Source organism: Convolutriloba macropyga, chromosome 1 (genome assembly GCF_964194025.1).
Source record: "Convolutriloba macropyga chromosome 1, txConMacr16.3, whole genome shotgun sequence".
Taxonomy (NCBI): domain Eukaryota; kingdom Metazoa; phylum Xenacoelomorpha; order Acoela; family Convolutidae; genus Convolutriloba; species Convolutriloba macropyga.
Window position 1 is genome coordinate 766,592 of NC_134468.1, and position 27,728 is coordinate 794,319.

General features: G+C 38.0%; 1 protein-coding gene across 2 annotated transcripts in view; it reads left to right on the top strand.

The window, feature by feature from the left end:
• The window catches only part of LOC142354756 (uncharacterized), a 128,224-nt gene extending 103,029 nt beyond the window's left edge, over nucleotides 1-25,195 (top strand). The window contains exons 7-12 of one of the 2 annotated variants that reach the window (XM_075407167.1): nucleotides 527-1,093; nucleotides 1,266-1,549; nucleotides 1,878-1,965; nucleotides 10,929-11,042; nucleotides 23,655-23,750; nucleotides 24,930-25,195. In XM_075407167.1, the coding sequence (XP_075263282.1) occupies nucleotides 527-1,093; nucleotides 1,266-1,549; nucleotides 1,878-1,965; nucleotides 10,929-11,042; nucleotides 23,655-23,750; nucleotides 24,930-25,061 (1,281 nt within the window). In that variant the 3' untranslated portion in view covers nucleotides 25,062-25,195. Of the gene's footprint in view, nucleotides 1-526; nucleotides 1,094-1,265; nucleotides 1,550-1,877; nucleotides 1,966-10,928; nucleotides 11,043-23,654; nucleotides 23,751-24,929 lie in introns of those variants that run through there. The other variant, XR_012761130.1, reaches the window with a different exon arrangement.
• Nucleotides 25,196-27,728: the final 2,533 nt, after the last annotated feature.

Below are 27,728 nucleotides of genomic sequence, written 5' to 3' on the forward strand. Positions count from 1 at the left end.
GTTGAAATAGCTCAGATACGCCGTCGAAAGTTTCGTCTTGTTATTGCAAAGCTTGACCACATCCACACTGAATTACTGTCCAAAGAGGTTAGCCAAAGTCGTGGCTCGCAGCCAAAAGTCTCCTTCTTGCTTGTTCATCTTAATTTTAATTTCCTTGCTCTTGTATTGTACTGATGACCTTCTCATATCAAATTTTAGAATTTCCAATTGTTTTTTAATATTTGGTTTTGTTGTTTTTCTTGTCTCTCATTTTTGATAAAGACAGCTATGGCGGTTCTTAAAGGTTGACCCCCACCCCCACACAACCCCCCCCCCCCCCAATCAGCCCCCTTCTCACTTCACCCCCCCCCCCCCCCCCCCAAATCCCCACCCTTGCAAATCGTCCAAGCCGTAAGGGCCCTGTGCAGGCAAAAACCGCCCTTCCACCTTTGCCCCCCCGCCCCACTGTTTCCACGCCCCCCCCCCCACCCGCTGCTCTCACCTCCCTTCAATTAATTGTTTATTATCGTATTTGTATTTTCATCAGAGTTCAGCTCAGCCTAGCAACTCTGCCTCAAGAACATCCACAGCTAATGAAGTTGGTCGTCTTCAAAATAAGGGGCCATCCAATCAAACTGCTAAAGTAACAGAGCAACAACCAATGTTTGTAGCAACAGTCACCTTCGAACGATTACCACCTCCAGGACTACAAGAGAGTCAAAATAGAATGCGGACGACTTCCAGTTCAAATAGCACATCCTCAATATGGGCTGCCCAGAGTTCCAGTGCGCCTGCGACTCAAGTTACAAAACCTCGCCTATCAGCTCAGCCACGAACGCGCGAAGCTTCTGGGCGAAATTATGAAGTCGTAACACTTCCTTCACCGCCTCGTGAACAAGATGCGTTCCCTTTTGGACTCAACAATGTAAATTATATCGAAAATGATTTCCAAAGTGCTCCTGTTGTATCCAGTCATGTTCTGAATAACGATGAAACAGCCAATTTTGTCAACGAGTCTCTCAATGAACCTAATAATGACGGAGGTGATGACTCTGGATTCTGCGTTGCAGATGCAGATGAATCTGTAACAACAATGAACGTCAGTCAGAACCAGGTACATTGTAATTTTATAAATGCTGCTGGCCGAACTTATGTACTTTTTGTGTACTTTACAAGAGAAGAACGAAAGATTAGAAAGTTAAACTGAAAAAAAAAACAAATTTTTTGAAGACATTATTCATGAAGGACATGAGCTTCACTCAAGCTGACTTGTGATTTTTATTTAGAACCCCATCCCAGTCACACCTTTGCCTGTGCGACCAATGTCTTCTTCAAATAGGGCGGCGGATGATGGATTGATTAGAATTGGCACCAACTCAAAGAGACAGCTTGAGAAGATCCAACCTAAGTTTACGAGCACACCTTATGTTAAAGCAAGTAGAGTAGAAACACCACCAGTTAGTGCTAATGCTGGTTTAACTGCCGGAACGAATGAAACTGTTGAAGAGAATCCAGTGTCTGTAGCTATTGCCAGACCACTTGGAACAGCTGCCATTATGCGTAAAAGGATGTGAGCCGTTTTAAATATTATTTTACCTACATAGTAAGAATATTCGATGGTAACGTTAAGCAAAAATTTTCATGACTTCTTTTTTTAAACGGATCCGAAAATTTAAACCTTATTCCATAAGTCTTCATAACCTTAAGAACGACTTTAAAGAAGACTTCAAGTCATCATCTTCCTGTTAAAGTATGCCTGTTTATTTGTGAGGTGAGTGTTATAAGCTAGAAAACATCAGGCTAAATGAAGTCTGAGAGTTTATGAACAGAAACAACTTTTTCAATGGTTAGGTTTTCATTATAGCACTGCTCAGTTTGTTGCAGTTGAGGTTGCTTAGGGACCTGGGTGAGTGTGTGTTAGCTGATCTGAAGACTTGTCAGTTCGGACCACCTGAAACTCAGATGTCGTACACAGCACAAGTCAAGGTTCGGATATAGACTAACTTCCAACATTTATAGGAGAAGCCTTTCAGAAATTTTCACTTTTCAGACTAATAAATAGAAACAACGATTTGGACAAAGTTGTGAATTGTTGGAGGCATGGTCCTTGGGGATAGTGTTTCCAACCCACGTAGGGGTGAACTATATGCTCAACTGGTTTTTGTTCAGTCAATTTTGGCTGGCCGATCAATAAATTTACCTGAGAGAGTTGTGATGGTATTAATAAATTTTAGTGAACATCGGCTGATTTTCTTCTCTTGTTAGTTTTTTATAGCTGCGAAGCTGTAAGCTGAGCGTAGCTATATTGCGGTGCTCTTGGTTTTTTTTGTTTCGTCGTCTGACGCTTCATTTTCATTTTACATTTGTTCTAGAACATTCTGTCTCGTCACTGCTTAAATGGCTTTTTCGCGCTTGATTTCACGCTTTCTGCGTGACCTAAATTGCGGTTATTCAGAAACAGAATCTGTTCCTAAAACAAATTTGATTGTAAGAAAACAGATTGTATGGTCCGACAGCCGAGTGGTTAAGGCGACGGGCTGTTAATCCGGAGATCGCCGGTTCGAGACGCGACAGGGAAACTTTTTTGCACCCAAAAACAACCTCCTTTGAAATAAACTTGTAAGGTTTATAGGCGGCGGCGATAACTATTATCAACTCACTTCTGTATCTTTTTCCATCTGTATTTTACGGCACGCAAGTCCATTTTGCAGCTATTCCGGCAATCTGCCGGCTATTATAGCTGCAAAGCTGTAAGCTGAGCGTAGCTATATTGCGGTGCTCTTGGTTTTTTTTTGTTTCGTCGTCTGACGCTTCATTTTCGTTTTACATTTGTTCTAGAACATTCTGTCTCGTCACTGCATAAATGGCTTTTTCGCGCTTGATTTCACGCTTTCTGCGTGACCTAAATTGCGGTTATTCAGAAACAGAATCTGTTCCTAAAACAAATTTGATTGTAAGAAAACAGATTGTATTGTCCGACAGCCGAGTGGTTAAGGCGACGGGCTGTTAATCCGGAGATCGCCGGTTCGAGACGCGACAGGGAAACTATTTTTGCACCCAAAAACAACCTCCTTTGAAATAAACTTGTAAGTTTTATAGGCGGCGGCGATAACTATTATCAACTCACTTCTGTATCTTTTTCCATCTGTATTTTACGGCACGCAAGTCTATTTCGCAGCTATTCCGGCAATCTGCCGGCTATGTTTTTAAATTCTTGCTCTTATCTTCTATTTTTCTTTAAAAAACCAAATTTAAATAAGCTCAATGACGTAATTGCTTTCTTTTTTTAAAATGACACAATGTTGCTCAATCTTTTTGATTGACGATTTTTGAAAAACTGTGGCTGATTTTTTCGATAATTTAGATTTTCATAAAAACTAATAACAAATCAGTTATTAATAGCCGCTCTCATCTTTTCAGCCGGCGATTATAGCGCTCCTATTTTTTTTCGTCGAACTTTTTTTCGCTTTACCCATTTTGCCGCTTTTTTGACATTTTGCGTGAAATATTTTTGAATTCTCTAGGCTAGTTTCACTCTTCTGTGATTCTGCTCAAAGTCCTAAAGTCCTTTTAAACAGAAGCTGCTCAGCAAAGCAATTCAAAATGAAGAGAGTCAGTTAAAAAAATCAAAGTCAGAAATAGAAACGGGATAAACCCACAAAGCCCATTTTTAGATTCCCGGTACTTGAACTTTGTTCTCATAAGTTTTAGTTACTATCTATAATGCTTATTGGTATTGATACTAGACCCTGTAGCCTCTCACTGAGAGACAGGAGTGTGTTCAATTACGAAATGACATCAAAATAAATCGCACTTAAAAATGTTTTCATACAAAAATCCATTTTTGTTGATATTTTCTTCTCTTTCAATCCCAATAGAGTTATGAGAATCAACGGCGGCTATTTTCCGGCAATCTGCCGGGTATGTTTATTTAGGTAAAAGTGCTAATATTTCTCAAAAGCACTGCCCTAAATCCTGCCCAGACAATTTTTATAATCTACACTGAGGTCTTGTTGAACCTCTACTATCTATCAAAATGATCTAGATCTGCAGTTTTTGCAAGTTTATTTCTAATATCGGTTTAACGTTCTTTTGTTCAATTTTAGCGATATTTTCGATTTTAAGATTTTTGTTAGTCTACTATTAGTCTCATTGTGGTTTTCTACAATCCAAAGAATACGAATTGTTTTGGGAGCTCTCTGATCTGTTCAAACCTTCTTTTGACTTTGTTGGAGCTGAGCTCGCTAAGCTTGCGTGGGCGGGAAAATAGAAACAAAACACTTTCTGTTGTCCTAGTCATTTAAAAGTTATAGTTATAGTTCTAGTTCTAGTTTGTCACGTGATAAAAAGAGAAAAAGGGGGAAATAACAAAAAGGAACACACAGAACTCAACGTAGCAGCCGCAGAAAACGGCTTAAAGTATAACTCAGCAAAGTATTGCAAAAACAAATTGTCTTGAGCAGGAAATAACGTATTACTGTGTCTTGTATTCAAAATATTATTCTTGAGCAGTAAATTCTGTTACTGTGTCTTGTATATTCGAATTATTGGAGCTGAAATTCAACTGTTACAACCCCAACTTCCGGTATTCTCAACTTCTGAGTACAAACGGCAAAAGCCAACTTAAGTTTAAATTTAAATATTTTTGCACAAACAGGTCTTCGACATATATCTTTGGCTTCGATTTGTTTTTTCTATCGGATTGAACTGGTATACATAAAGAGATCCCGTAATGTGTGATCTGTAGCAATCCAGTTCAAATTGATAGTTGAAAAAACTAAGATCAGCGAATAGTTACGAACAAAAATAGTTAATGCAACTGTAAGTACAGCGGAACGGATATACAGTTACAAAAGCAAACTGCATAAACGAAGTATCCGGACAGATTTTGTGACCACTCAGAATGAACTGGGCGTTGTAAAACTTTCTTTGTGAAACACAAGGAGAGCAGCCGTTACATTTGGTCCGCCGACCCGGACAGTGGAATAAACTGCTGTCCAACCCAACAGTCGAAGTGACAAAGTCATCGACGAACGAGAACAAAACCCAACGAGCAATTCAACAACGCCAAGCCTATTAGGCAAAGCAAATAGGAACGTCGAAATGCAAAACTCAATTAAAACAAACAAACAAACAAAGGAGCTGTAGAGTTTCAAGCTGCAGTCACGAAGTACACAAGAAGTGACTCCGTAACGGAGTCACAGCGTTTTGGATCGACTGATCAACAACTTGCGAAACAACTGGTTTGAGAAACAAAAAGAAGGTTTTGAGCTCATTAAGAATCGAGATCGACCAAGCAAGCCCAAGACTCTTTTTCAGCAGATACTCCAATTGGACGACAAAGTTCAAAAACTTGTGAATAAGAAAGCTGAGACTCTCCGAGACCCAGATATTTCTTTAAAACGCAAAGTCCAGACATAAAAATACTTTCAATAATTGAACGCAGAGTGGTTACCCTATATCCACGGAGAAACAAACATGACGGATCAACAGAATCAAACTGTTCAATTGTCAAGCGATGCAGAATCAACTGCCGCTAAGAATTCACAGTCTGTTGTAGGAGTTTCTCAACGAACTGTTGAAAATGGAAAACCAAACAAGGACAATGATTCAAAGGCCTCCTCTGATAAACGAGCTAAAATGGCAGAAAAACTTGCGGCTTTAGAGAAAGACTTTGCAGCAAAAATGAGGTTGAAGAAAATTGAATTCGAATTGAAAAGGAAGGAGCTTGAAATGGAGATGCAACTTTTTGAAGAAGGTGCACTGAAACTGGAATACGAGAAAGAAGCTCTTGACGCAAGAGCATCAGGTTCTGATGATAGTGCAGCCCCTAGTATTCGGATTAGATCACCATTCAATTGGAAAACCCCGAAGAACAAAGATGTTTCCGGTTGGCTCGATAACTCGGATAAATTCTCCAACTTGCACGGTTATAGTTTCGAGCGTGCGAAAACCAGGATCGACAACAATTATCCGAGGGTAAGCTTCAATCGCGAAGGTGTACTTAAGTCACGGTCACTGAGTGGAGAGCGTGCCAGTCCAGCCTGGGAACAAGACAAGTTTAAGCGCAATAAACCAAGCAGTAGTAGTCAGCTACCTAAGTTGAAGTTGAGTTCTTTCGACGGAAACCTCTTGAGTGGCCGGAGTGGTCGAATATGTTCAAAGCAACGGTTCACCATCGCGATATACCCGACTAAGAGAAATTGAGCCACTTGAAAACTTTGTTGACAGGTAAAGCAAAGTCAGCTATATCAGGAATGGGCTATTCGAAAGAGTTCTACGCTCAAGCGTAGGAACTCCTGGAACGGAAGTTTGGGCGACCTTACCTAATTGTCGACGCTCAGCTTAACATATTGCGCAAACAACAACCAATTCGATTGCACGACTCAATGGCTATAAATAATTACTCAATAACAATCAGTAACCTAGTTAATGTACTAATGCAATACAATTATTAGGGCGACCTGCGTTCAAGTTCAACACTGCAAGTGGCAATTGAAAAACTGCCCCCAAACTTGAAAGAAAAGTGGTTCTTCTTCGTTTGACGAGTGTCAAGAAGATAGACCCGATCTCTCCTTGAAAAATGGTTAGCTCGAATGGCTTTTGTCCATGAAGGAATGCCATCAACCAAGAGCGAACGAAAGGAAGATGATCGACCAAACGCTAACAAGGAAAAATGATTCTCAAATTCGTCAAATATTAGCGCGAATTCGAATGCGAACGAAACGAAGCAAATGCCAAAACAACAACTGTCCACTAGCGGATGGCACTCATAAAATATGGAACTGTCCAATATTTAAGAGTCTGAATGCCACCGATCGCTATGCGGCATTGAGAAAAGAACGCTTATGTTATGGATGTCTAGGGAAAGGGCATGCAATCAAAGATTGTAAAGTCCACCCGTGCGGTATAAATGGATGTACCAAAAAGCACAACAGACTGCTACACTCAGAAAACCAACTGGACGAGGGTAGTCATGCAGTTAATGTAAGCGCAGCAACAATCAACCAGAGTAACCAAGTTACTAGTTTTCTTCGAATAGTTCCGGTATCGGTTCAGAGTGGTGATAACAGGTTGACTACCTACGCTTTCCTTGATAGTGGGTCAACAGTATCATTCATCGATCAAAGTGTCAAGGATCAAATACAAGCCAAAGGCACGGACGTTACCTTGAACATAGCTGGCATACATGGGACGCAAGATTTGAGGACAGAGAAGGTTCTTATCACAATAAAGGGACTACATTCAAAGGTGCATTCGATTGAAGCGTTTGCACACCCATCAATCTCGTTGGGAAACACGAAATATGATTACAAGGAACTGAAGAACAGCTTCAGACACCTGAATGTTCGCGCTAACAGATCATTCAACCTGATGGAAGTAGGCATCATACGTGGACAAGATGCCTACGAAATTCAACGTCCATTGGACAAGATTTGAACACGAAGTGAGCCTTTCGCCGTCTTAACAGAATTAGTATGGGTAGTCAGTGGTCCCATGACAGGCAAGAAAAGTCAAAATGTTTGTCATTTTGCCTCCACAGAAGATGTGAAAGTGGCAGAAAATATCCAATCGTGGTGGGAAATAAACTTATGCTTCCAAAATAAATGTTGTAAGCCAATCAAAGAAAGAGCAGCAAGTTCAGAAGTTTCTAGAGAGCACAACAAAGTTTACAGGCGAGCGTTACGAAGTGGGCATGCTCTGGAGTGAACCAAAACCCAATCTTCCAAACAACTACGGCTCGGCCCTTGGTCAGCTCCACTCATTGGAACGAAAATTCCAACGAGACCCAAATTTAACAGAATTGTTTCAACAGTCAATTGATACAGATGTTGAAAAGGGATTTGTGAAGATCCTTGGTAAATCGGAAGTCAAAGGCACTTTCGGAAAGGAATGGTATTTGCCACTTCATCCAGTACTAAACCCCAACAATCCGGGTAAAGTTCGCCGTTTGCAACGCTGCAGCAAAATACAAGGATAAGTACCTAAATGACAAGTTGTTAGCTGGACCCGATCTACTACACGGATTGATCGGAAAAATATTCAGATTTCGAGAAGGACCAATTGCCCTTATCGCAGATTTTGAATCAATGTTTCTGCAAGTGAAAGTTCCTTAACGGGATAAAAGCTGCTTGAGATTCCTGTGGCGACCAACAATGAACGATTCTGTGCAAATTTACGAGTAACAACGTCATGTTTTCGGAGCAAAGAGTCCACCAACATGTGCCAACTACGCTCTGAAGCGAGTAGCCATCGATAACGAGGACGAGTTCCCAATTGCAGCAAAAACAATCCAAAACAACTTCTACATGGACGATTTCGTCAAGTCAGTCGAAACACCTGAAGAAGCAATCAAGGTTTTCAAACAACTGCAACCTCTTCTCTCAAAACATGGATTTGAACTGAAGAAGTGGATCACCAACAGCGACGTGGTAACCAACGCAATCCCAGAGGACTTAAGCTCAATCAGCAACACAAAGCAGGTCGAAATATAACCCAGCAAGGAAGGTTCATCCCTGCTTGGACTTCAGTGGACGATTATCGATGATAGTCTACAGGTTTGTAGAGGTACAAGCAAAGAAGTGGAGACCCCAATCACCCAAAGGAAGATCTTATCTCTAGTTTCTTCGGTGTTTGATCCTCTTGGACTGTTTGCACCATTCAGTGTTCATATGAGACGACTCCTGAAGAGCATCTGGACCAAAAATGGACAACATTGGGACAACTCAGTAGAACCTAACGAAGAAGAAGAGTTTCTGAAATGGAAAGACCAGCTTCCAGAAGTAGCAAAAACCAGCATTGATAGAAGATACTTCAGCACAGCCAAGGACAAATGGGAACTTCATGTGTTTGCCGACGCATCTGAAGACACAATGTGCGCTGTGGCATATCTACGTTCAAAGCTCAAAGAATACTCAGCAGACTCAGCATTTGTAATTGGAAAGTGCAGAGTCGCACCGATGCGACACCTTTGCATACCACGCTTGGAACTACAAGCAGCAGCGGTGGCGGTGAGACTTAAAGAACAGATAGTGAAAGAACACGAAACAAAGATTCACAATTGCAACTTTTGGTCAGACTACTGTTCTGCAATGGATTCATAGCTCCCACCGTAAGCAACAGGTGTTTGTTGCAAACAGAGTGGCTGAGATTTTGGACACAACTAATGTTTCACAGTGGAATCGTTTGAGTGGTATTAACAATCCAGCTGATATCGGGGCACGAGCGATCAATGTTGACGAGCTTAAGAGAAGCGAATGGCTCACTGGGCCGCCCTGGTTGAAGCAACAAGAGAGCGAATGGCCTGAACAGGTGAATTTAACATTTGCTTCAGACGAACAAATGGTCTTCTCAGCAAAGGTTGAAGAGAAGAAGCCGATGATTCAGTGGGAACGATTCAGCAATTTCAATCGACTTGTAAATGCAATGACATACGTACAGCGCGCATTTAGAAAACACAAACCGGCAACAAAAACACTAAATGTTGAAGAAAGAGAGGGTGCACAAGTAAGCATCTTCAGGCTACTGCAGCAAGAGCAGTTTGCTGAAGAGATGAAATCTCTAAAGGCTGAAAAGGAAATTCTAGAAAACTTCAAAATTCTCCAGTTTTCACCATTCATTGACCAGCAGGGACTTATTCGTGCTCAAGGCAGAATAGGTAAAAGTCAATTGAACTTCGAAACCAAGCATCCAATACTGTTGCATTGGAAGCACCATGTAGTTGAATTATTCTTGCGAAATGAACATAAGAGTATTCGTCACGAAGGTACTGAACATGTCAGAAACATAGTTCAGCAGAAATTCCGGATCCCAGGCATACGAAATGCTTTGAGATCGATCAAAAACAAATGCATTAGATGTCCAAAGGGAAGATTCCAAACAAAGACACCAGTAATGGCAGATCTACCTGAGCGATTAGTCGCATCAAGAGTGTTCGCGAATGTGGGCGTAGACTATTTCGGACCATTCACAGTAAAGATTGGTCGAAGAAACGAGAAGCGTTGGTGCTGTCTCTTCAGATGCCTTACTGTACGCGCGGTACATATAGAGATTGTACCAAAACTAGACACTGATTGTTGTCTGAACGCAATTATGCGATTCATTGCTCCAAGAGGCAAACCAGTCAAAATGATTAGCGATAACGGGACAAACTTCGTTGGAGCAGTAACCATCTATATTGAACTCAGTTGTCTCTGAATAGTTTTGTTCTCCTTGCTTGCTATCAAAACAAAACATCTCAGATCACTTTTGCTGTGTTTCAAGTTTTGTCTAATCTCAAGTGGTAATTTTGGGTGAACTTTGTTTTGTGTCCCTAGAAAACTTCCAATCCGTTAGCCCTTGATATTTTTCTATTTTAGTGCTGAGTAACTGAGAGAAGATCGGTGCATTTTTATCATTTTTTGTTGATGTATGCTTCCATTTGGTGTTCTGATTTTTGTGATTACAAGGTTATCATATGTTCCGATATGACCTTGTATGATAAGCCGGAAAAAAGTGCAACATTCCCATTATGCTTTAAAAATTAATCTGAACCATGTATGGTTACCAGAAAATCATGTAAATCATATATGACTTTGTATATATCATGAATAACATTTGACCATATATGATTACACCGATTTTTGTATGACCGGCAACCCGGTTAGTGAAAGGTGGGAATAAACAGTAAATTGTTCGTATCAAGGGCTGAAAATGGCAATTGCTCATAACCATATTGTGACCGCAGGTGATGACAATAATAACGAAGAATTTGGGTTAGCATCCAAGGTGGTATCAACCACCAGTTTCTGTTGTTCGTCAAAATTAAATTTCTGGTTTCTGCATTTATGGCTCAAAAAATTTAGTCTCCAAGTACAATTTTGTTCTAATGATAGCAATCTTGATAATAAAAGAACTCATCCCACATTCATCTCACTGTTGATGTATAGTGTCTGCATGTTTTGTTGTAGTGTCGAGTGGAAACAGTGTTGTGTGAGTTGTCGAATGAGAATGGACAGATGTGGAATCTGAGAGTGAGACTCATTGACTCCTCCGCCACTCTTGATGTACAAATTGCGTCTCAGGTAAAATTGATCACACTGAGTGTGACTGGGAAGTTGCTCAGTATAGAATTGGACAACATTGATATAAGAAGTTTTACAACTAACTTGAGACGAATTGTTGTCGAACGCCATACAAGGGGGGAGTCGATTGAAACGTTTTGCTTGTTTGTTGCGCTGGAACTGAAAATGTTGCGCTGGAGCTGAGATAAATGAAACAACAAAAACATTTTAAAAAAAACAATTTCCCGGTAGCTAGTTTGACATTGTAGTGCTTGAGCTTTTGTTTTTCGGTGTACCGATAAGGTAGCAATATTCAGTGTTTGAACAGCAGAGAATCTTTTCGTAAAAATATTAAGTATATTCATAGTTTGTTTTTTATTAATAGCCGCCCTCATCTTCTCAGCCGGTTAATAGCCGCCCTCATCTTCTCAGCCGGCTATTATTGCGCTCGTATTTTTTTACAATTCAAAGAATTTGAATTGTATTGGGGCGCTGTCTTTTTACGACTCGAAGAGGAGTATTGGAGAAGTCCTTTTTTTAATCAATTTTTGGAGTGAATTTTGAAGCGGGAAATGAAACGCGTGAAAAAATTTGGAGTGATTTTGGTGCTGAACAAAAGTGAAGAGCGGAGCGAAAAGAGAGTGGTTTTTGTTCACACCGCTGTTTTTCAGAGAGCGAGAAATTGATGTGTGAAAAAATTTTTTCTAAGCGAGCGAAATTTTTTTGTTCACGTGCGGCTTTTAAAAGCAGTTTTTTGCAACTTTTGATGGTTATGAGGTTTGATTATAATATTGTATTAATTCTAGGTTTGTTTTGATAGGAATTGAAGGTTTCAAGTAGTTAATTTAATTTTTAATGCTAATTTGGAGGTTTTTGATCAGTTTTGCTGATTTTTAGACGAAATTTAATGATTTTTTACTTTTTTTTTGTTTTACTGCTTTAAGTGGGATTTGAGTAGAAGCTTGTTACTTAAGGAATTGTCAGATACCAATTGATTAAAGTTTTGTTGGTATAATTTTTTTTTCTAAGGAAAAATGATTGAAAAATTGAAAAATTTTAAACGATTTTTCTCATTTTTTGCCGTTTTTCTTTTTTGAAATCTTACACAAGTGTCTTACCCACCCTTTTATAACTTGCCCATTGTTTTGCGAGTTTTTTTATTGCTCTAATTGCAAACGAACCTTATTCGGCTTTATGTTTCCTTGTACTATTAAAAAAAACTCATTTAGTTTTTATAGTTTTGTTGAATGTTTTTGAATGCCGTTTCTGTTCCTTAATTTTTTATGGCATTTGTGGAGGTTTAGGGTTCATAATAGTTGTTCTAGTTGTTTAGTAATAAGAGTTTGGGCAATTTTGGATTTGAATCATTTTATTGTTGCGAAATATGACAAAAAATGGCGAAAATTGGAACTATTTTTCTTAATTTTTTTCTTTGCAGTTTTTCGGGTTTTTTTTCTGTTTTTGTGAGACAAATTTCTTAGACTATTATGACTTGTCTATTGTTTTGCGAGCATCTGGATGGCCTATTGGCTAAAAAGAATTTTTCTTTGGATTTATATGCTTTTGTAAAATTAAGAAATTTACTAACTTCTTCCAGTTTTTTAGTGCGAGTTGTTTTTAAGAGCTTTCTTCATAATTTGGCCTCAAGTTTTTTCAAAACATTCACTGAAGTGGTTTTAGTAAGTAATAGTTGTTTTGATGAAGTAATTTTGGCAGAGATAGTTATTTCGGGATCTCAACGTATGACAAAATTTGATCAAATTTTTTAATCATATTTTAACAGATTTGATTTTTTTGTATTTACTTTTTTGTTTTATGGTTTGGTTTCGGGAAAATCATAAATTAGTGGAGGCAAGTTTTTTCTGATGAGTAGTTGGATGGCGGTTAAATAGATTTTCACTTCGAGTCGTTTCCGGAATTCTTCCGGCTATGTTTTTTTTTTAAGATCTGTTCACACATTTTCATGATTTTTGAAGTCAAATTGGAGTAGTGATTTTGGTCACGCCGAAACAGGAAGTGGAGTGAAAAAGCGAGTGGTTTTGCGGCGTGAAATTTTTTCATTCCAAATTTAAAGTAGAGTGAGAAAACGGTGTTTGAACAAAAATTCGCTTTCTCGCTAGTGGTTTTTTGTTCACATGCGGCAATTTCACTTTGATTTTTACTGTTTTTTTGATTTTTTAGATCGGATTTTTTTCTAAATGGTTTTTCCAATCCATTCATAGTCCGTTCAAGGTCTAGTTTTCTGTTTAGTGAATGAAAATTCTTTGAATTGTACGTCAGGACTTGTCCTGCTATGTTTTTTTTTTTACTTCGTCAAACTTTTTTTCGCTTTACCATTTTGCCGCTTTTTCGACATTTTGCGTGAAATCTTTTTGACTTCTCTAGGCTAGTTTCTCTCTTCTCTCATTCTGCTAAAAGTGAATTTGAACATCAGTTGCTAAGCAAAGCAATTCAAAATGAACAGAGTCGGTATAAAAAATTGAAGTCAGAAATAGAAACGGGATAAACCCATAAAGCCCAATTTTAGATGCCCGTTATTTGAACGTCGTTCCTATAAGTCTTAGTTACCATTTCTAATGCTTATTGGTATTGATAGTAGCCCCTGTAGCCTCTCTCTAAGAAACAGAAGTACGTTATGTTCAACTACGAAATGCCATCAAAATAAATCGGACTTAAAAAATGTTTTTGTACAAAAATCTTTTTTTTTCAATATCTTCTATTCTTTCAATCCCAATCATGCTTATTGGAATCAACGGCGGCTATTTTCCGGCAATCTGCCGGGTATGTTTTCAAGAAAAATGGAAGGGGTTCTATTAGATGTTCTAGTTTCGAATCATATGATGAGTCGAAATTTTTCAATTTTACATGTCCTCAGTGAACAATCTAGTTGTATCTGCATTGAAATTAGTGACGATTGTTTACAGCAAAAGACCACAACTAACATGATCGATTATTAAGGTTTTTGGTTTTTTTTATTAATAGCCGCGAAGCGATAGCGGCTATTATTGGGGACATCGTGGTTTTTACGACTCGAAGAGGAGTATTGGTTTTCTCTCGGTCTTTTTTTTACAAGAAGTAGATTTGTTCACGCGGAATTTTGACCTAAAAGCGAAAGTGAGAAAAGCTGTCTCGGTGAACAGATTTTCGCTAAGCGAGAGAAGTTTTTTGATCATGCGCTTCGTTTAGTGAATGACTTTTTGACTTTGAAAAGTAGATAGATGACACATAGATACCCGTTTTTAGCGGTTTTTTGGACTAAATGGCCCAATTTATTTGCTTTTAATTTGGTTTCTTATAGAAATAAAGTTTATTCGATACTATAAATAAAAGTCAACCTCGGAAATTGATTCCACAGTGTTTGCAGAGCTTGAAAATGGCACATATGAATGTTGAAAATTGGCACATATTTCTTGATTTTTTAGTTAATTCTTGGCTTTTTTTCAATCAATTTCTTCATTTTTGGATCTTTTAACCGTCTTTTTGTCAAAAATCATTTAATATGGCAACTTCTCTTTGATAATTCATGTACTCAACGCTTCTTTCTACCTCGATGTAATTTTGTTTTATAAAATTTACATATGCTAATCCGATTTTGGTAGTTTTTTTCCGATTTTCGTCAGTTTTTCCGTTTGTTTTTTGGTTGTAATTGCTAGGAATAGTCGTTTTGTGCAAAATAAGGGATTTTAATTTCATTTCAATAAAAATTTAACCATTTTTTGGCGTTAGGTTTTTGAAACAGTTAAAGCTTTTTCTTAAATGCTGTCTTAAAAGTTTTTTGACCATTTTTTTTGCAAAATGTTTCAATTTTTTGTTTTTATGAATTCTGCTTTTTCCTATTTATTGTTCTCCTCAGGAGAATAGAACTTTGTATCGAATGATAAGTTATCTTTTATATCTTGAAAGCTGAACAATGGAATGTATTCGTTTTTCTTGAATTTTTTATTGATGTTTAACTTTCAAAAATCAAGAATGTGTTTTTGTTACGGTGGTCCTTACATTGTGCTCATATTCTTCACATTATAGTTAGTATCTTTCCAGCTTTGTCCTGGCACCTACATTTATTTTCGGTATATTGATTTTTTCAGTTGTTAAAAATGAATGATTTCAGCTTTTTCTTAGATTTTCGTCATTTCTTCGGATTGCATTTGATTTCATTCAACATAAGGCAGTACTGAGAGTTTGATGGCAAGCCTTTTCCACAATTTCCACTTAAGACTATTTACTGCAACTTCCTTCCGGCCTCGGTATTAAAGTAAACGATTTTTTGCCTTTGAATTTTCTACTGCTTATGTCTTTTCTATGATCAATTTAATTTTTGAATTAGTATGAAATCATGTTGTCTAGCATATGTACAACAAGGAACATATGTGTGTTGTTTTTTGTTCTAATTGCAGTGATTAGAAGTGTAATTTTTGGGTGTTTTCTGGTTCTTAAATTTGAGCTTTCTGTTTTGAAAAGATTTAATTAGTTTCTAAGATTATTATCTGCCGTTTGCTTTCGCGATCTTTTGCAGATCAAAATCATGAATTATTTGAGGGCAATTGATAACCTTGTCAGCATTTTCAGTCTATCCCTTTTTTTGGACATTTTAATTTTTTTCGGTTTTTTAACGTTACCAAGCGTTTTCACTGATATAAAATTTTGCTGCATTTTGTTTCTCTTGGTGACAGTGGTTTAAGTTTCACCAATTTTTAGAGCAGACCTGGAGAGGTAGTGAGTTAATGGTTTAATACAAAAAGTAGTGGATTCCGCTGCAATTACGGTTTTGTTAGTGAAGTTTTGATGCTTCGAGTCGCTTCCGGAATTCTTCCGGCTATGTTCTTAAGGTTTTTTTTTAATTCGTCGTCTCCATCGATGACTCTTCCGACCTAACTTCTTGGAATTGACTTCTTGGAATTGACTTCAGTGACTTCTAATGCTTTGCAGTTAAAATTTGTGTGTCTGACGTCATTTCTGTTTTTAGGTCAATTGCGTGACTTACCTCACTCACAAAAATGACTTCCGAACTCACTTATGGAACTTTTGAACATAAAATAGTGTTTATCTAAGTAGTGCCAAACTTATATGCCCTGGTTCTTGAGTATTAGTCTTGAGCTTTTGATTTTGAATATCAATTTTGAAAAATCCCTCTTAGCGCTTTTTCCCTATAGACTGTATATGTCAAAAAAAATTGACAGTCCGAATCTAACCCAAAAAGTGTAGTTGTCTATTAAAGGACTGGTGATCGATCTGTCTATCTTATTTCTTTAGTTGTTTCAATTCATGGAAGGCCACAAGCATCTATCGCGGCTATTTTCCGGCAATCTGTCGGCTATGTTCATTTTTATTCTAGTATCAATTGTGAAGCGGTTTTATTCATGTATTCTATGCTTCAAATCATCGACTGGTGTAGGGCCTTCATTTCATCATTCGTTATCATCGGTTTCCCGTCCTTAACTACAAAACATATAGGACCTATCTATAAACAGTCGACAAGGCAGAAAAAAACGTTTTTGAAAATTTCATTGAATTTTAAAACAAATAATCTCAAAGTCATCAAAACTAATAGCTCTTAACTAAAAATTTTCTTGATAGAATTACTTTCAAATCGGTGAGACGAAGCCATAAATCAGACAGATATAGAAACACCGAGAAGTTTAAAAACAATTAACGAAAAGAAAGTTTTGATGTCACTAAAATCATCAGATGTCATCTGATTTTTAATTGCTCTCAAACGAAGTCCTGTCGGTCTTTTTTATGCGATTTCGCGCTTGACCGATTTTTCGTCTGACGTTTTTGACTTTTCGTCCTCAGAAACGGGATAAACAGGTAGCGCCCCGCGGGATTTAAGTGATCTTAGAGCATTTCAGCTCTGTTTCAGCTTGAACTGTTTTGGAGACTTATACTTATGGTGTCAAGGGCGGTTCTTAGAGGTTGAATACACCCCCACTGTTGACCCCCCCCCACTTTTGCCCACCACCGTGGTGTTGCCCCCACCCAACTGCTACCAACCCTTAATGGATGGTTATCAATATTTTGATGAAGACAGCTTAATCAATTTTTTTATTCAATTTTTGAATTTTTTTGTCCATTTCTGAGTTTAACGATCATTACTGGCCAACGAAGCTTTTCAATTCTTGCAGATGGTTACTTGACATAAATCAAGAGATAAAAAATGGTTTCGAAAATTCTCTGCGAAATCTGGAAGCTTTTTTTTTAAGTTTTGCAATTTTTTAAAATATCAGTTTTTAATTTTTTTTTACTAAAAAGGCTAGAAAACTAAAACTTGCTTAGTCGAATCAAGCTAAAGCTAGCCTCACTAAACCATGGCGAGCCACTGCCGAAGCCAACTGCTCGCCGGTCGTTTGAGAGCAATTCGCCCGACGTTAGTCGGTTATGTTAATAAATTTCTATTTCAAATATTTTTATTTTTTCAATTAATATTCGAATGAGAAATTTCATATGCTCACATGGGTATCAATTGAAAGTCATTGGGGCTTATCATTAGGGTGAACGTTTTAAAGGGCAACAAAAAGAAACACCCAAATTAATCACTCGCAAAATTTTGAAGAAAACGCATGGTGTTAACTACTTAAAACATCAATTGTTGCATAATGCCAATAGAGAGGAGAAAGTTTAAATCAGAAGAAAGTTGACGAGACCTTTCATCGAGGAGACTAAGTTTCAAATTTAAAGAAGAACAAAAACAGAAACGTTCAAAAAAGTTCCAACAATTCCAGAAAGAATAATCAAAATAATCGAAACCGTTAGCTATTAATTGGCCTTGTTTAAAACGTTCATCAACCCGTTAAACGGAAGCTGTGGATAATTGCCATTCAATTGAAGAAAAATTTACGACTACAAAGTAAAGCAATTGCAGGCAAAAACCAGAGACAAATGAAAAGCGAGAGAAAAGTGTCGAAGTCATTAGAAAAATTAGGCAGTCACTGAAAAATTTTCGATATGTTAATTTTTTTTCAGCATCAATGGATCTTTCGGTATTTTAGTAACAATTCCACCAGAATAAAGCCCTAAAAAATAAACAAAATCACTAAATTGTGAAGGCAACTCTTATCAGAGCCATTAAAACCAAAAGCTTTCTACGAAACACATTAAGCACATTATCTTGTAGATTGTTTGAAAACCAATGAGATCATGTATCAATCAGAATAATTCTTACAACTACAAAAAGGAGAACAAATACAGGCAAAACCAAAAATTCAATAGAAAAGTGCAAGACAACTATTGAAGCCATTAAAACCTTACGCTACGCACTGATAATTTTTGTTATATTCAATTAATAGTCTATTTAACGCCAACGCGAACTTCCAATATTGTGCAAAGGTGACAAGACTTCACGAAAATCACAATTTCTCGCAAGTTTACAAAACCTAAAAGTTTTATGAAAACTCGTGGCGTAAAAATAATAAAACCGATAGTCAGAAGATAAAACCGCTAACCGAACTGATATTTGATCCAACGAGAAGCGTATGGGACGTGTAATTGGTGGAATTGACCTACAAATTCAAAAAAATAGTTTAAAACCCTTTAACATTCACATTTTTCAAAAACATTTCAAAAGTCTTCACAGTCATTATTTATGCGTTCAAATTATTTGGTAGGTTCACCTAATCCCCTTGAGGATTGCATCTTTGTCGATTGCACTTTTAATTACCGAGGCTAAGCCATAGGACTACTAGAATGCAATAATAATAGTATAATGAATTCAACCAAACATGGTTACAGCCAGCTTGGTAGTCCCCCGATTAGGGGACAAATCAGGTTTCGGTAATTAAAATTTCTCGAAAACTTTCCATCCTGAAGGGTAACTTTTTTATTTGAATCTTTTCGCTGCCTCCGCTTCCAAAATCTCTTCTCATCGAAACTAACATGGACTTTTGTGGGGGAATAGTTAGAAAAATTGTTAAGTTGAGACAAAGAATTATTGATTCGGGCCACTCTTTTAGAGTATTTATCTTAAAAACGTTTGCGAAATATTTTTCTGGCTTCAATAAAAACTTTTTCACTTGATCTGTTCTTTGGACAACCAAAAGTTATTGACCAGTGGTCTGAGGCATTAATAGAAGTTAAGCCCACTAAAATCCTGTTAAGCAGAATTAGGTCGTTATGAACAAGAAAGTAACTGATTGGCAACAGGCGATTTCGAATTAGGCTCTCAACGCAGGCAAACTTTTCACCGGTTTTGAGCTGTGAAGTGAACCAATTCCAATCATGACATCAGCTGTTGTCACTGTGTGCTCCCCATGTAGCGAAGCTAGAGGAAGTTCTATATCTTTGGGGACTCTAATCCGAAGAGAATCAGCAATGTTTTGTGTGATCTGTGTATTATCACTTCCACTGTCCAAAAGTGCATAGGTCTCTATGTTGAAGTCTTTGTAGAAGAGCATGACTGGTATTGCCTGTAGTTGAATAAAAGCTCTGACCCATGTGGGTTCCCGATTTCTGCTACAAGTGTGGTTTTGCACCCGTGGAAGTTTTGATGAATCATCATTCAGTTCGTTGCTAGTCACTGATTGAAAGTGAGTGTTACTTCTGTCATTAGTTTGCTGGGGATTGATATGCTGCTGTTTGGCAGTTTGATGCGAGTTGTTGTTTCCATAGCTTGGATTACGAGCGTTGAAATTGTTTTGATTGTATCCCCTTTTGTTGTTGGTATTTGGCGTGTTACTGGTTGTTGACGAAAGCTGAGACGTTGTATGGTTGAAGTTTCTACCGTAGTTTGACTGCACCGGGTTGTTCCTGGATTGAAATCACCCTTTACTCGTTGCTTGGAAATCACTTCTCTGCAAAGTCCTGAAGTCGTCTCGATGGAGAGTTGAATGATGAAACCCATTGCATCTGTCTACAAAACATCGAATCTTTGATTTACAAAATCCACTCTCATGTCTCTTCAAGCAATTGACACACAAGTTGTGATGCCTCACCAATTGCTGACGGTCAGCTACAGACTTTCTCAGGTATTCTTTGCAGCGACCAAGGTTGTGATCCCCAGAGCATAGTTGACAACTTGAGCTGGCTTGAAGAACTATGTTGGAGTGTTTCTGGCCTTGGGAAGGCCGTTCAACCCGGTCTGTCCTTTGTGGTCTTTGTGGAGAGACATCCTCGCAAGCCTCTGCATACGTGCTTATCCAATCTGCAAAGTCAGCCAGATTTGGCTGCTCTATTCTCATGCTCCTTACATGTTGATTACAGCGAATCGTCATTGGTGTTGTCAACTTCTCCTTGGCAACTTTAACTACCGCAGAAGCCTTCAGGTCCGATTCAAAATGGTGAAGTCGAAAGGTCTGTACCAAACGTCTGAGGAAGAACGCAAAACTTACAAAGCTGCTGGGATCATCCATTCTGGTCCTAGGCCATTGTTCAAGTTGTGTGAGGTACGCACTCACAACATGCTGCGACTTTCCAAACTTTCTGATAATTTCCTGAAGTGCCTCCTCATAGAAGTCTGCGTTGAAAGAGTAACCACAGATGAAGTCTTTTGCTTTGTGGTTTACCGAGTTTTGCAAGTATGTCATTTTCTGAACATTTGAAAGAGCTGGATTGTCGTGAATGGTTGACTTGAAAAAGCTGTACCATTGATGCCACATCAAAGGATCGCCTGAGAAATGGTCAAGACTAATCTTTGGTAGACTGAACGCATTCTTCATTACTTGATGGTTGGCCCATTCAGAACTGAGGGGTCGTTGTTGGAACTGTTGCTCAGAAAACTGTTGTGGCATGAAATTGAAGTGACGGTTGGTCTCTCCGTTGGGAGCGTTCATCATTTTGTTTGTCTCTGAGAATGAGTGATCCATTTGACTACTGACTGCTGCTAATCCCGCGGATAGTGATTGTCTGCAAAAGTTTGAGTGAAATTGTCAGGCATTGCTTGATGTTGAAATTCGGTTGCTGTACCGGAATTCTAGTACACAGTGTCTTATGGTTGATCGCTAGAAACATTGAGGGTAGCAAAACCTTGATTTGGAACATTCACATCAACAATCGGGCAACTCTGAACCTGTTTCGCATCTTCACAGATGCTGCGATGCTTCTGTATCTCACTGTTCTCTTTTGGTTTCTGTTGCTGAGCATTGTATTTTTCTATACTTGTTCTTTCTTTTTGAAGATCACGATGACTGTTTTTGAACGGTACACCATCATGGTCATCAGAACTGAACACCTCATCCCAGCTCACAGCGTTTTCACCTGCATTTTGCATTGGCGTTTTACGTCTCGTTCCGCTTGGTTGTTTACGTCTGCTTCCTGAAACAACCCCCTTGCTGCGTATTTTGTTGGGTTCTTCTGAGGAGGTGTCGGAAGAGATGAACTTTTGATGGTTTGACCCATGAAGCAATCTAACTTTTTGTTTGGTTCTCAGCCATTTGCAATTTCTCCGTGCAGACTCTGCAGCAACAGTGTCGAACTCTTCTTGAGTCAACTGCTGTTCTATGAGTTCGATACACATGCGATCAAGCTCCGCTTTTTGCTGTCGAAGTTCGTCAACGAGCTCTTGGAGGTCTGTTGCTGCTTCTGTTTGTTGCATTTGTTCGTCGAGTAGGTCTTGTGCTGCTTCCCACTCAATGACTTTGAACTTCAAGAGTTGCATGAGTTGAGCCTTGTAGGTTGACTTTGTTTTGGTTTTGCTTGGCATGGTTCTGGTTTTTCTCATTGGTTAATGGTTACTTTGTTTATGGTTGCACGATGACATTCACAAAAAAAATTATTGCACTATGAGTGTTATGAGTCACTGCACTTTTAGTTAGCACTTAAAATGTTGTTTGAACGCTTATTAATTGTTTTTTTAATCTAAAAATAACTTGAATGCTATTTATACTGCTGTTGTGGACAGCTATTAATGGTTTGGTTGTCTTATGTTTTACCAAATCTTGCTTGAATGCTGTTTTTTATTAAATTATATTATGCACGCTTTGCGCTGTGGGGAGGGTTTTGTCTGATCACGGTCGCAAAGAAACACCCTAACCTGGGGAGGATACTGTTTTACCTTTTAGAAAATTTTGTGCCTAGAAACAAAAACTTTTGCACTTGCGTGTCAGCAGGTGGAAAACTGTAAATCAGAATCAACTAGAGTATCTGTTCGAATGAAAGAAGGGCTTAATCAAACCCTGAAATTTTAAATGCTCTTTCGCTAGACTTAGGGTCAGAGAGTTTTAGCTGAACTAGAACGTGCTATAATCTAAGAAAGATCAGGCTTTGCTACCTATGTATATGTTCGACTATCCCCGCCGTCAGCCTATGCGTTGGTTCAAAATAGAACCCGCAGCCGCACCCGCTCAGGCCCCAGTCAATCTTATTAGCAAATGTGGGACCTCTAGCCGCATGGACTAGAGAACTGCATTGAGCGGATTGCATCATAATGTTCGGAGTGCATTGAACGATGCAGGGAGAAGGTCATCGAACTGTAACTTACTTAGAAAGCCTGACAGCCTAGAAATTTGAACTGCCAAAATATCAGATGGAAAAAAAATCTATAGCACGTTTAATTCAGCTTGGTGGTGGGATTTTTTAAAGTTTTAGTGAAAAACTACAAGTCAGAAATTTTAGGTTGTTAAATAATAGCTTACAAAGGTGTGGTTTATACCCGCATTTACTATCAAAGTTAAGTGTGGCACGATGAAACTCATGTATGATAATGAATAAAAAGGTTTGGCATTGAAAGTCATGAAAAATCAAAGTTAAAGATATGACTTTTACAGCGATTATGAATATGAACTCAATAAATTTGAACTAAATAACAAGGGGAAGGATTGGGGGGCTAAACGGTTTCGGACCGTTTACAGACACTAAAATTGAATAAATTATCAAATGTTCACGAAAAGTTTGTTTTTCGTGAATATTTCACTAAGTTGGTTTTTCACTAAGTTGGTCGGAACAATTAAACAAAGCCTGAATTCTGTTTACTGGATTTCAGTTTGAATTATGTTGATATTTGGCATTACAATAGCTCAATAATTAAAGCTTATTTACTATTTATCAATATGTACGCTCTAATAAACTTTCATGTGAAATTGCCTTAGAAACAACTGAACCTAACCAGAACGGTTCAGATATGTCGCCTTCGCTTTACCGGAACATGCTTCGAAAGTGATTGCATTTTTTCCTTAAGTTACTTGAAAATGTACTCAAGAGTTTACCTAAACGGTTCAGGTAAATTATGAAGTTAAGGTATTTTTGGTTGAATTATACCGGAAATTTTAGAGATTTTTGCAAACGCTTTTGAAGCTTCGGTTGTTTCTCGTTTTTTTTTTTTAATATATATAAAAAATATTCAATAAATATTCAAATAAATATAAAAATTTTCAATTCGATAAAATATTCAAATATATCAAAATGTTCAAATAGAAATTTTCCTGAACTATGTTTCAGGTGACCTTCAGGTGTCTGTACAACTGAACATTGCTTGAATTGGCTGTTGCCTCAACTGAGTTTACGATAGTTTTTTGGGTACATTTTTCTCGGACCATTTTTAGAGTGTAGTAATAGTAAAAATTAGTAATAGCAGAAATTGTAATAGTAATAGTAGTTTTCAGTGTCCCTTGTTTAACATCCCTTTTTATTAAAATCCCTTTGATGTCGCGGAAGTTTCTTGCTCTTCATTTCGGTCTGCCTGAAAGGTGATCAGTTTTTTCTTCGCAGGTGCTTGAAGAGATCATCGGGCTTTCTCCCCTTCAAGTGATGGAGTGCCAACCCTTCATCGTAGAGGGCAGCGAAGAGGCCAAACAAGTCACACAGGTATCAGAACAATTTTAAACGCGTTCGTTGATGAATTGACACTGCTGTATTAAAACACTGCAATATCGTGTTGTCATTATAATCTTGCACGCCTGAGAGAACAAAAATGAAATGAGCAAGTTTAATCGTGCACACTGAAAACTTGGGTTCTATCTGCGCGATATTGTTAGTTCAATGGAAGTTTCTAGCCTTGGTTATTAGGCAAATTATTTAAAGGTTGCAATCAAATTCCTTATAGTCACAACTTTTAATTAAATTGTTGCGCGATTGAGAAAAAGCGAGAATAACAAGTTCTGAAGCCTAAATCATTTCTGTAGTACCATAATCTGTTCCACCGGTAACCCAGTGATTCTGGACTTTTTATAGTGTTACATCAGATTAATTTCGGTATAATTTTTTATTAGCACTTGTACGATCACATCTTACACGATTAAATATTGACCCTATAGGATCTAACAAAATAAATAAAATATTTGCATGATTAAAATTCTGCCCACAAAAAAAATGTTTATTGTGTAAAATCTGATAAGAGCAAAGTTCAAAAGGATTGTAGCTTACATAAGCTACCATTGGCAGCAGATAGTGCTTTAGCACAAAAATTGATTGATAGTTTATAAAAGCGCTATGCTCGTCCTCAACTATTACTGAGGTCTTAATATGCAAGAAAAACGATTTCTGATTAGTACCTTATAAGATCTTATGCAATAAAATTTCGCAAAATTGAATTGTTATCGTATAGGAACTGATAGGAATCTTAAGGTCTCACACGATGAAAAGAATTCCAGAATCTGGAGTGCTCCCGTTTTTAATTTTAAATTAACTAAATCCATCTTTTCATGCAATGAAGTTTGGATTTTCTGTTTGTGCCCCTGAGCTTAGTGGGTGCATATTATTTGTACCCCCAAACTCACGAGACATATTTCTGCATAATGATTTATTATGTAATGGCAGGTGCTGTGTAACTGGGGGCATAACGTATTGCCCCCCCCCCCCCCCCCCCCGGCCCACCCACTCCACTCCCAACACACACATCCACCACACACAATCAACTCACACACACACAACTAAAGCGGTTACTCGATTACATTCATTACGAATTCATCTTCCATGAAATCCAATCCTTTAAGAATCTTTTTTTCTCATGGTAAGAAGTGTATCATGGTTGATTTGTTGTTTAAGAGTATAGAAAAGGTTCCGGAGTTTCTGAAGCAGCCGAGATTGGAGGCAAGAATTGTCTACGAACATATGCGATTGACCGCCTTGCCCAATGAGAAACAGTGGCCAATTGTGACTCGGCTGAAACGTTTCTGAACTGACAGTTGATATAACTCAGTTTGTTTTGTTTTTGGTGCTGTTGTTTTAGTTTCTTTTTGAGATCCAATCTTAATTTTATCCTTAAATTTTTTAATAATGTTTATGAAACGATAATTCATTTTGAGACTTTACTCTATCGAAGCAAAGAATATGAGTTTTTGCATAGGCTCTAGGATAGGGTTAGGGGTAAACAATCTGGATCGACCTGCTTGTATTGTATCGTCAAGATTTCAGCTTTCTAATATTCTTCAGTTGACGATCAAATCAGTTTACGTTAATTAAAATGTCTAAATTGCCCTCTCATTCGCAGTTTAAGCAAGTGAACTCAATTAGCGGAAATTTTCTGCTTAGCCAAATGGAAAGTTCGTCGAAATTGATTTCATTATTTTAATTTTTTACTACGATAGGCTCTAGTATGATCATTTGAAGAACCTTAAAGTTATAGCCCCCAGCTGCATCTCGCGATTAAAGCAAAGTACAATCAAAACACCTTGCCTGAAGTCGATTACAATAGAATTGAGACCAACCTGTCGTTTGAGAGCAATTATTATTTTTAAACATAGTGCCGCCTGAACAAATATTTGATTCATCAATTTGGATCTTTTCAACAATTGCCCTCCCTTTGGTACCTAGTAGAGAATCGCCACCCCTTCTGTGCTATACTTTACCACGATATTACTTGGCCTACAGTTTAGATAGTCGAATAATAGTTTAAGCGCTATTGCGGACCGCTGTTCATGGCCATGCCTCATGCGCTGTGGGATGTAATCCGCAAATCGCGGGTCGGTTATCGCGGCGAAGCCGCGACGCAAGCGAAGCGCGCCCACCGACCAGCCAGTCGGAAATTCTTTTCGCTTTGTATTCCATTTCGGCTAATTGTCCTAGCATGGCGCATTTTATTCTATCCAGTTTAACACAGTATGAGCATACACGGAAAGTTATTAGTCGTCTCTGATTGGTTAATAAGTCGCTCGCTTAAAATCTATTCAAGAATAGCCCCCCTCCCCCTTTTGCAAAGGGGGGCAATTGTTGAAAAGATCCATCAATTTATACAACTAAGGTTAAACAGTAAAAAGTTACTCTAGTTCTTACAATTCAGCGTCAGACTTCATGCAGCTTCTGCCATCAAATTGATCGAAAGTAAATGAGTAATTCAAAGGCATAAGACTATTTCTTCATGAGAAAGCTGCTAAACATCAAGTATGTAGGCTAATAGAAGTGTTCAATATGGAGAATTCAAAGTAAGCCGATAGGCAAGCAAGCCGACAGAAAAGCAAGCCGAGAGTTATGTAATAGTTATGTAATCTATCAGAAATAATACATTGTCAGCCATTACAATCAATACTGCGCGTAGTATAGTGCATAATGTATTCCAATGCACCAAAGAAACGAAAATGCGTCAATTTTTAGACATCTAGTGGGTACGGGCCTCAGCAGACCGCTGTCCATGGCCATGCCTCTCATCCGCTGTGGGATGTAATCCGGAAATAGCAGGCCGGTTATCGCGGCGAAGCGCGCCCACCTGCTCGCCAGGGTCAACTTAAAATACGGGTATCCGAAAATTTTTCGGCTTTCTTGACCTCATTTTCAAATTCGGCTTGCTTGCCAATCGGCTTGCTTGACCGCCACCGTTCAATATACCTTCAAATCCAAAATGAAGCCCGCCCCCGGAGAACATTAACAGAATTGCGAAATTCACTATGAACGTGATGAAACAATTTCGTATAACGTCACCATGAACGTCTGAGAAAAAACGAGAAAATAGTTTCTCAATTGACTGATTTTTTTTGACAATGCTGTGTTAATGCTGCCATCTCAAATTTATAGCTCAAATTTACAAAACCACAAAATAGCCCATTGGAAAGCTAACTCTTTTTTTGAACAATTAAAATTATAGTTTTTTGTGTTTTTCGCTGTGTGCATGTTTGAAGTTCCGGGTTCTTTCTGTAACAATGGAAGTTTTACTTTTGTCTCAATTTTCTAGTTATTTCATTTTGATAGCGCTTTTGGCAAGAGCAGTTTACGCTGCAATAAAAATAGAGCAACACTGTTTTTCCTTTTAGGGAAGCAAAATCGTAAAACTTCAAAACATGTCATATGTTTGAGTTATTGAATATTAAAAATCATTGGCTCTACTGGACATGTTTTTATCCTGCAGGATGTTTCAGAAAGCACTACATTGCAAATATTAAAAAAATGCGCACAATTCAAAACTTTCGTTCAATACCGGAAAACAAAAAAAATATAGTCTAACAAGGAGGCTCGGTAATGTGCGTTCGCATTGGACTTAAAAAATGTCATTTTAGAGGAACGAGGAGATTTGTCAATATCGAGGATGCGAGACAAGAAAACATATAATTTAAAGGTCACAAAAATCATTTCTATACATTGACGTGAAAAGGGTTTATTTATTCCCCTAAACGAAACCGCCGAGGACTTGTTTGATCAGAATATTTCGTACGTTTAAAAAAAAACGCCAAATAAGAACAAAACAAGAGATTTTCTTTCAAAAAAGTGATTACAAAAAAGAGCAAGCCATCAAAACAATGTTGAATTCACGTATATTATTAGATATGTTAAATTTTGTCCTTCTTTCGACGTCATCAACGTGATATGTCAACTCTAATTATTAAGACTAGATAACAAATAGACAAAACAGAACAG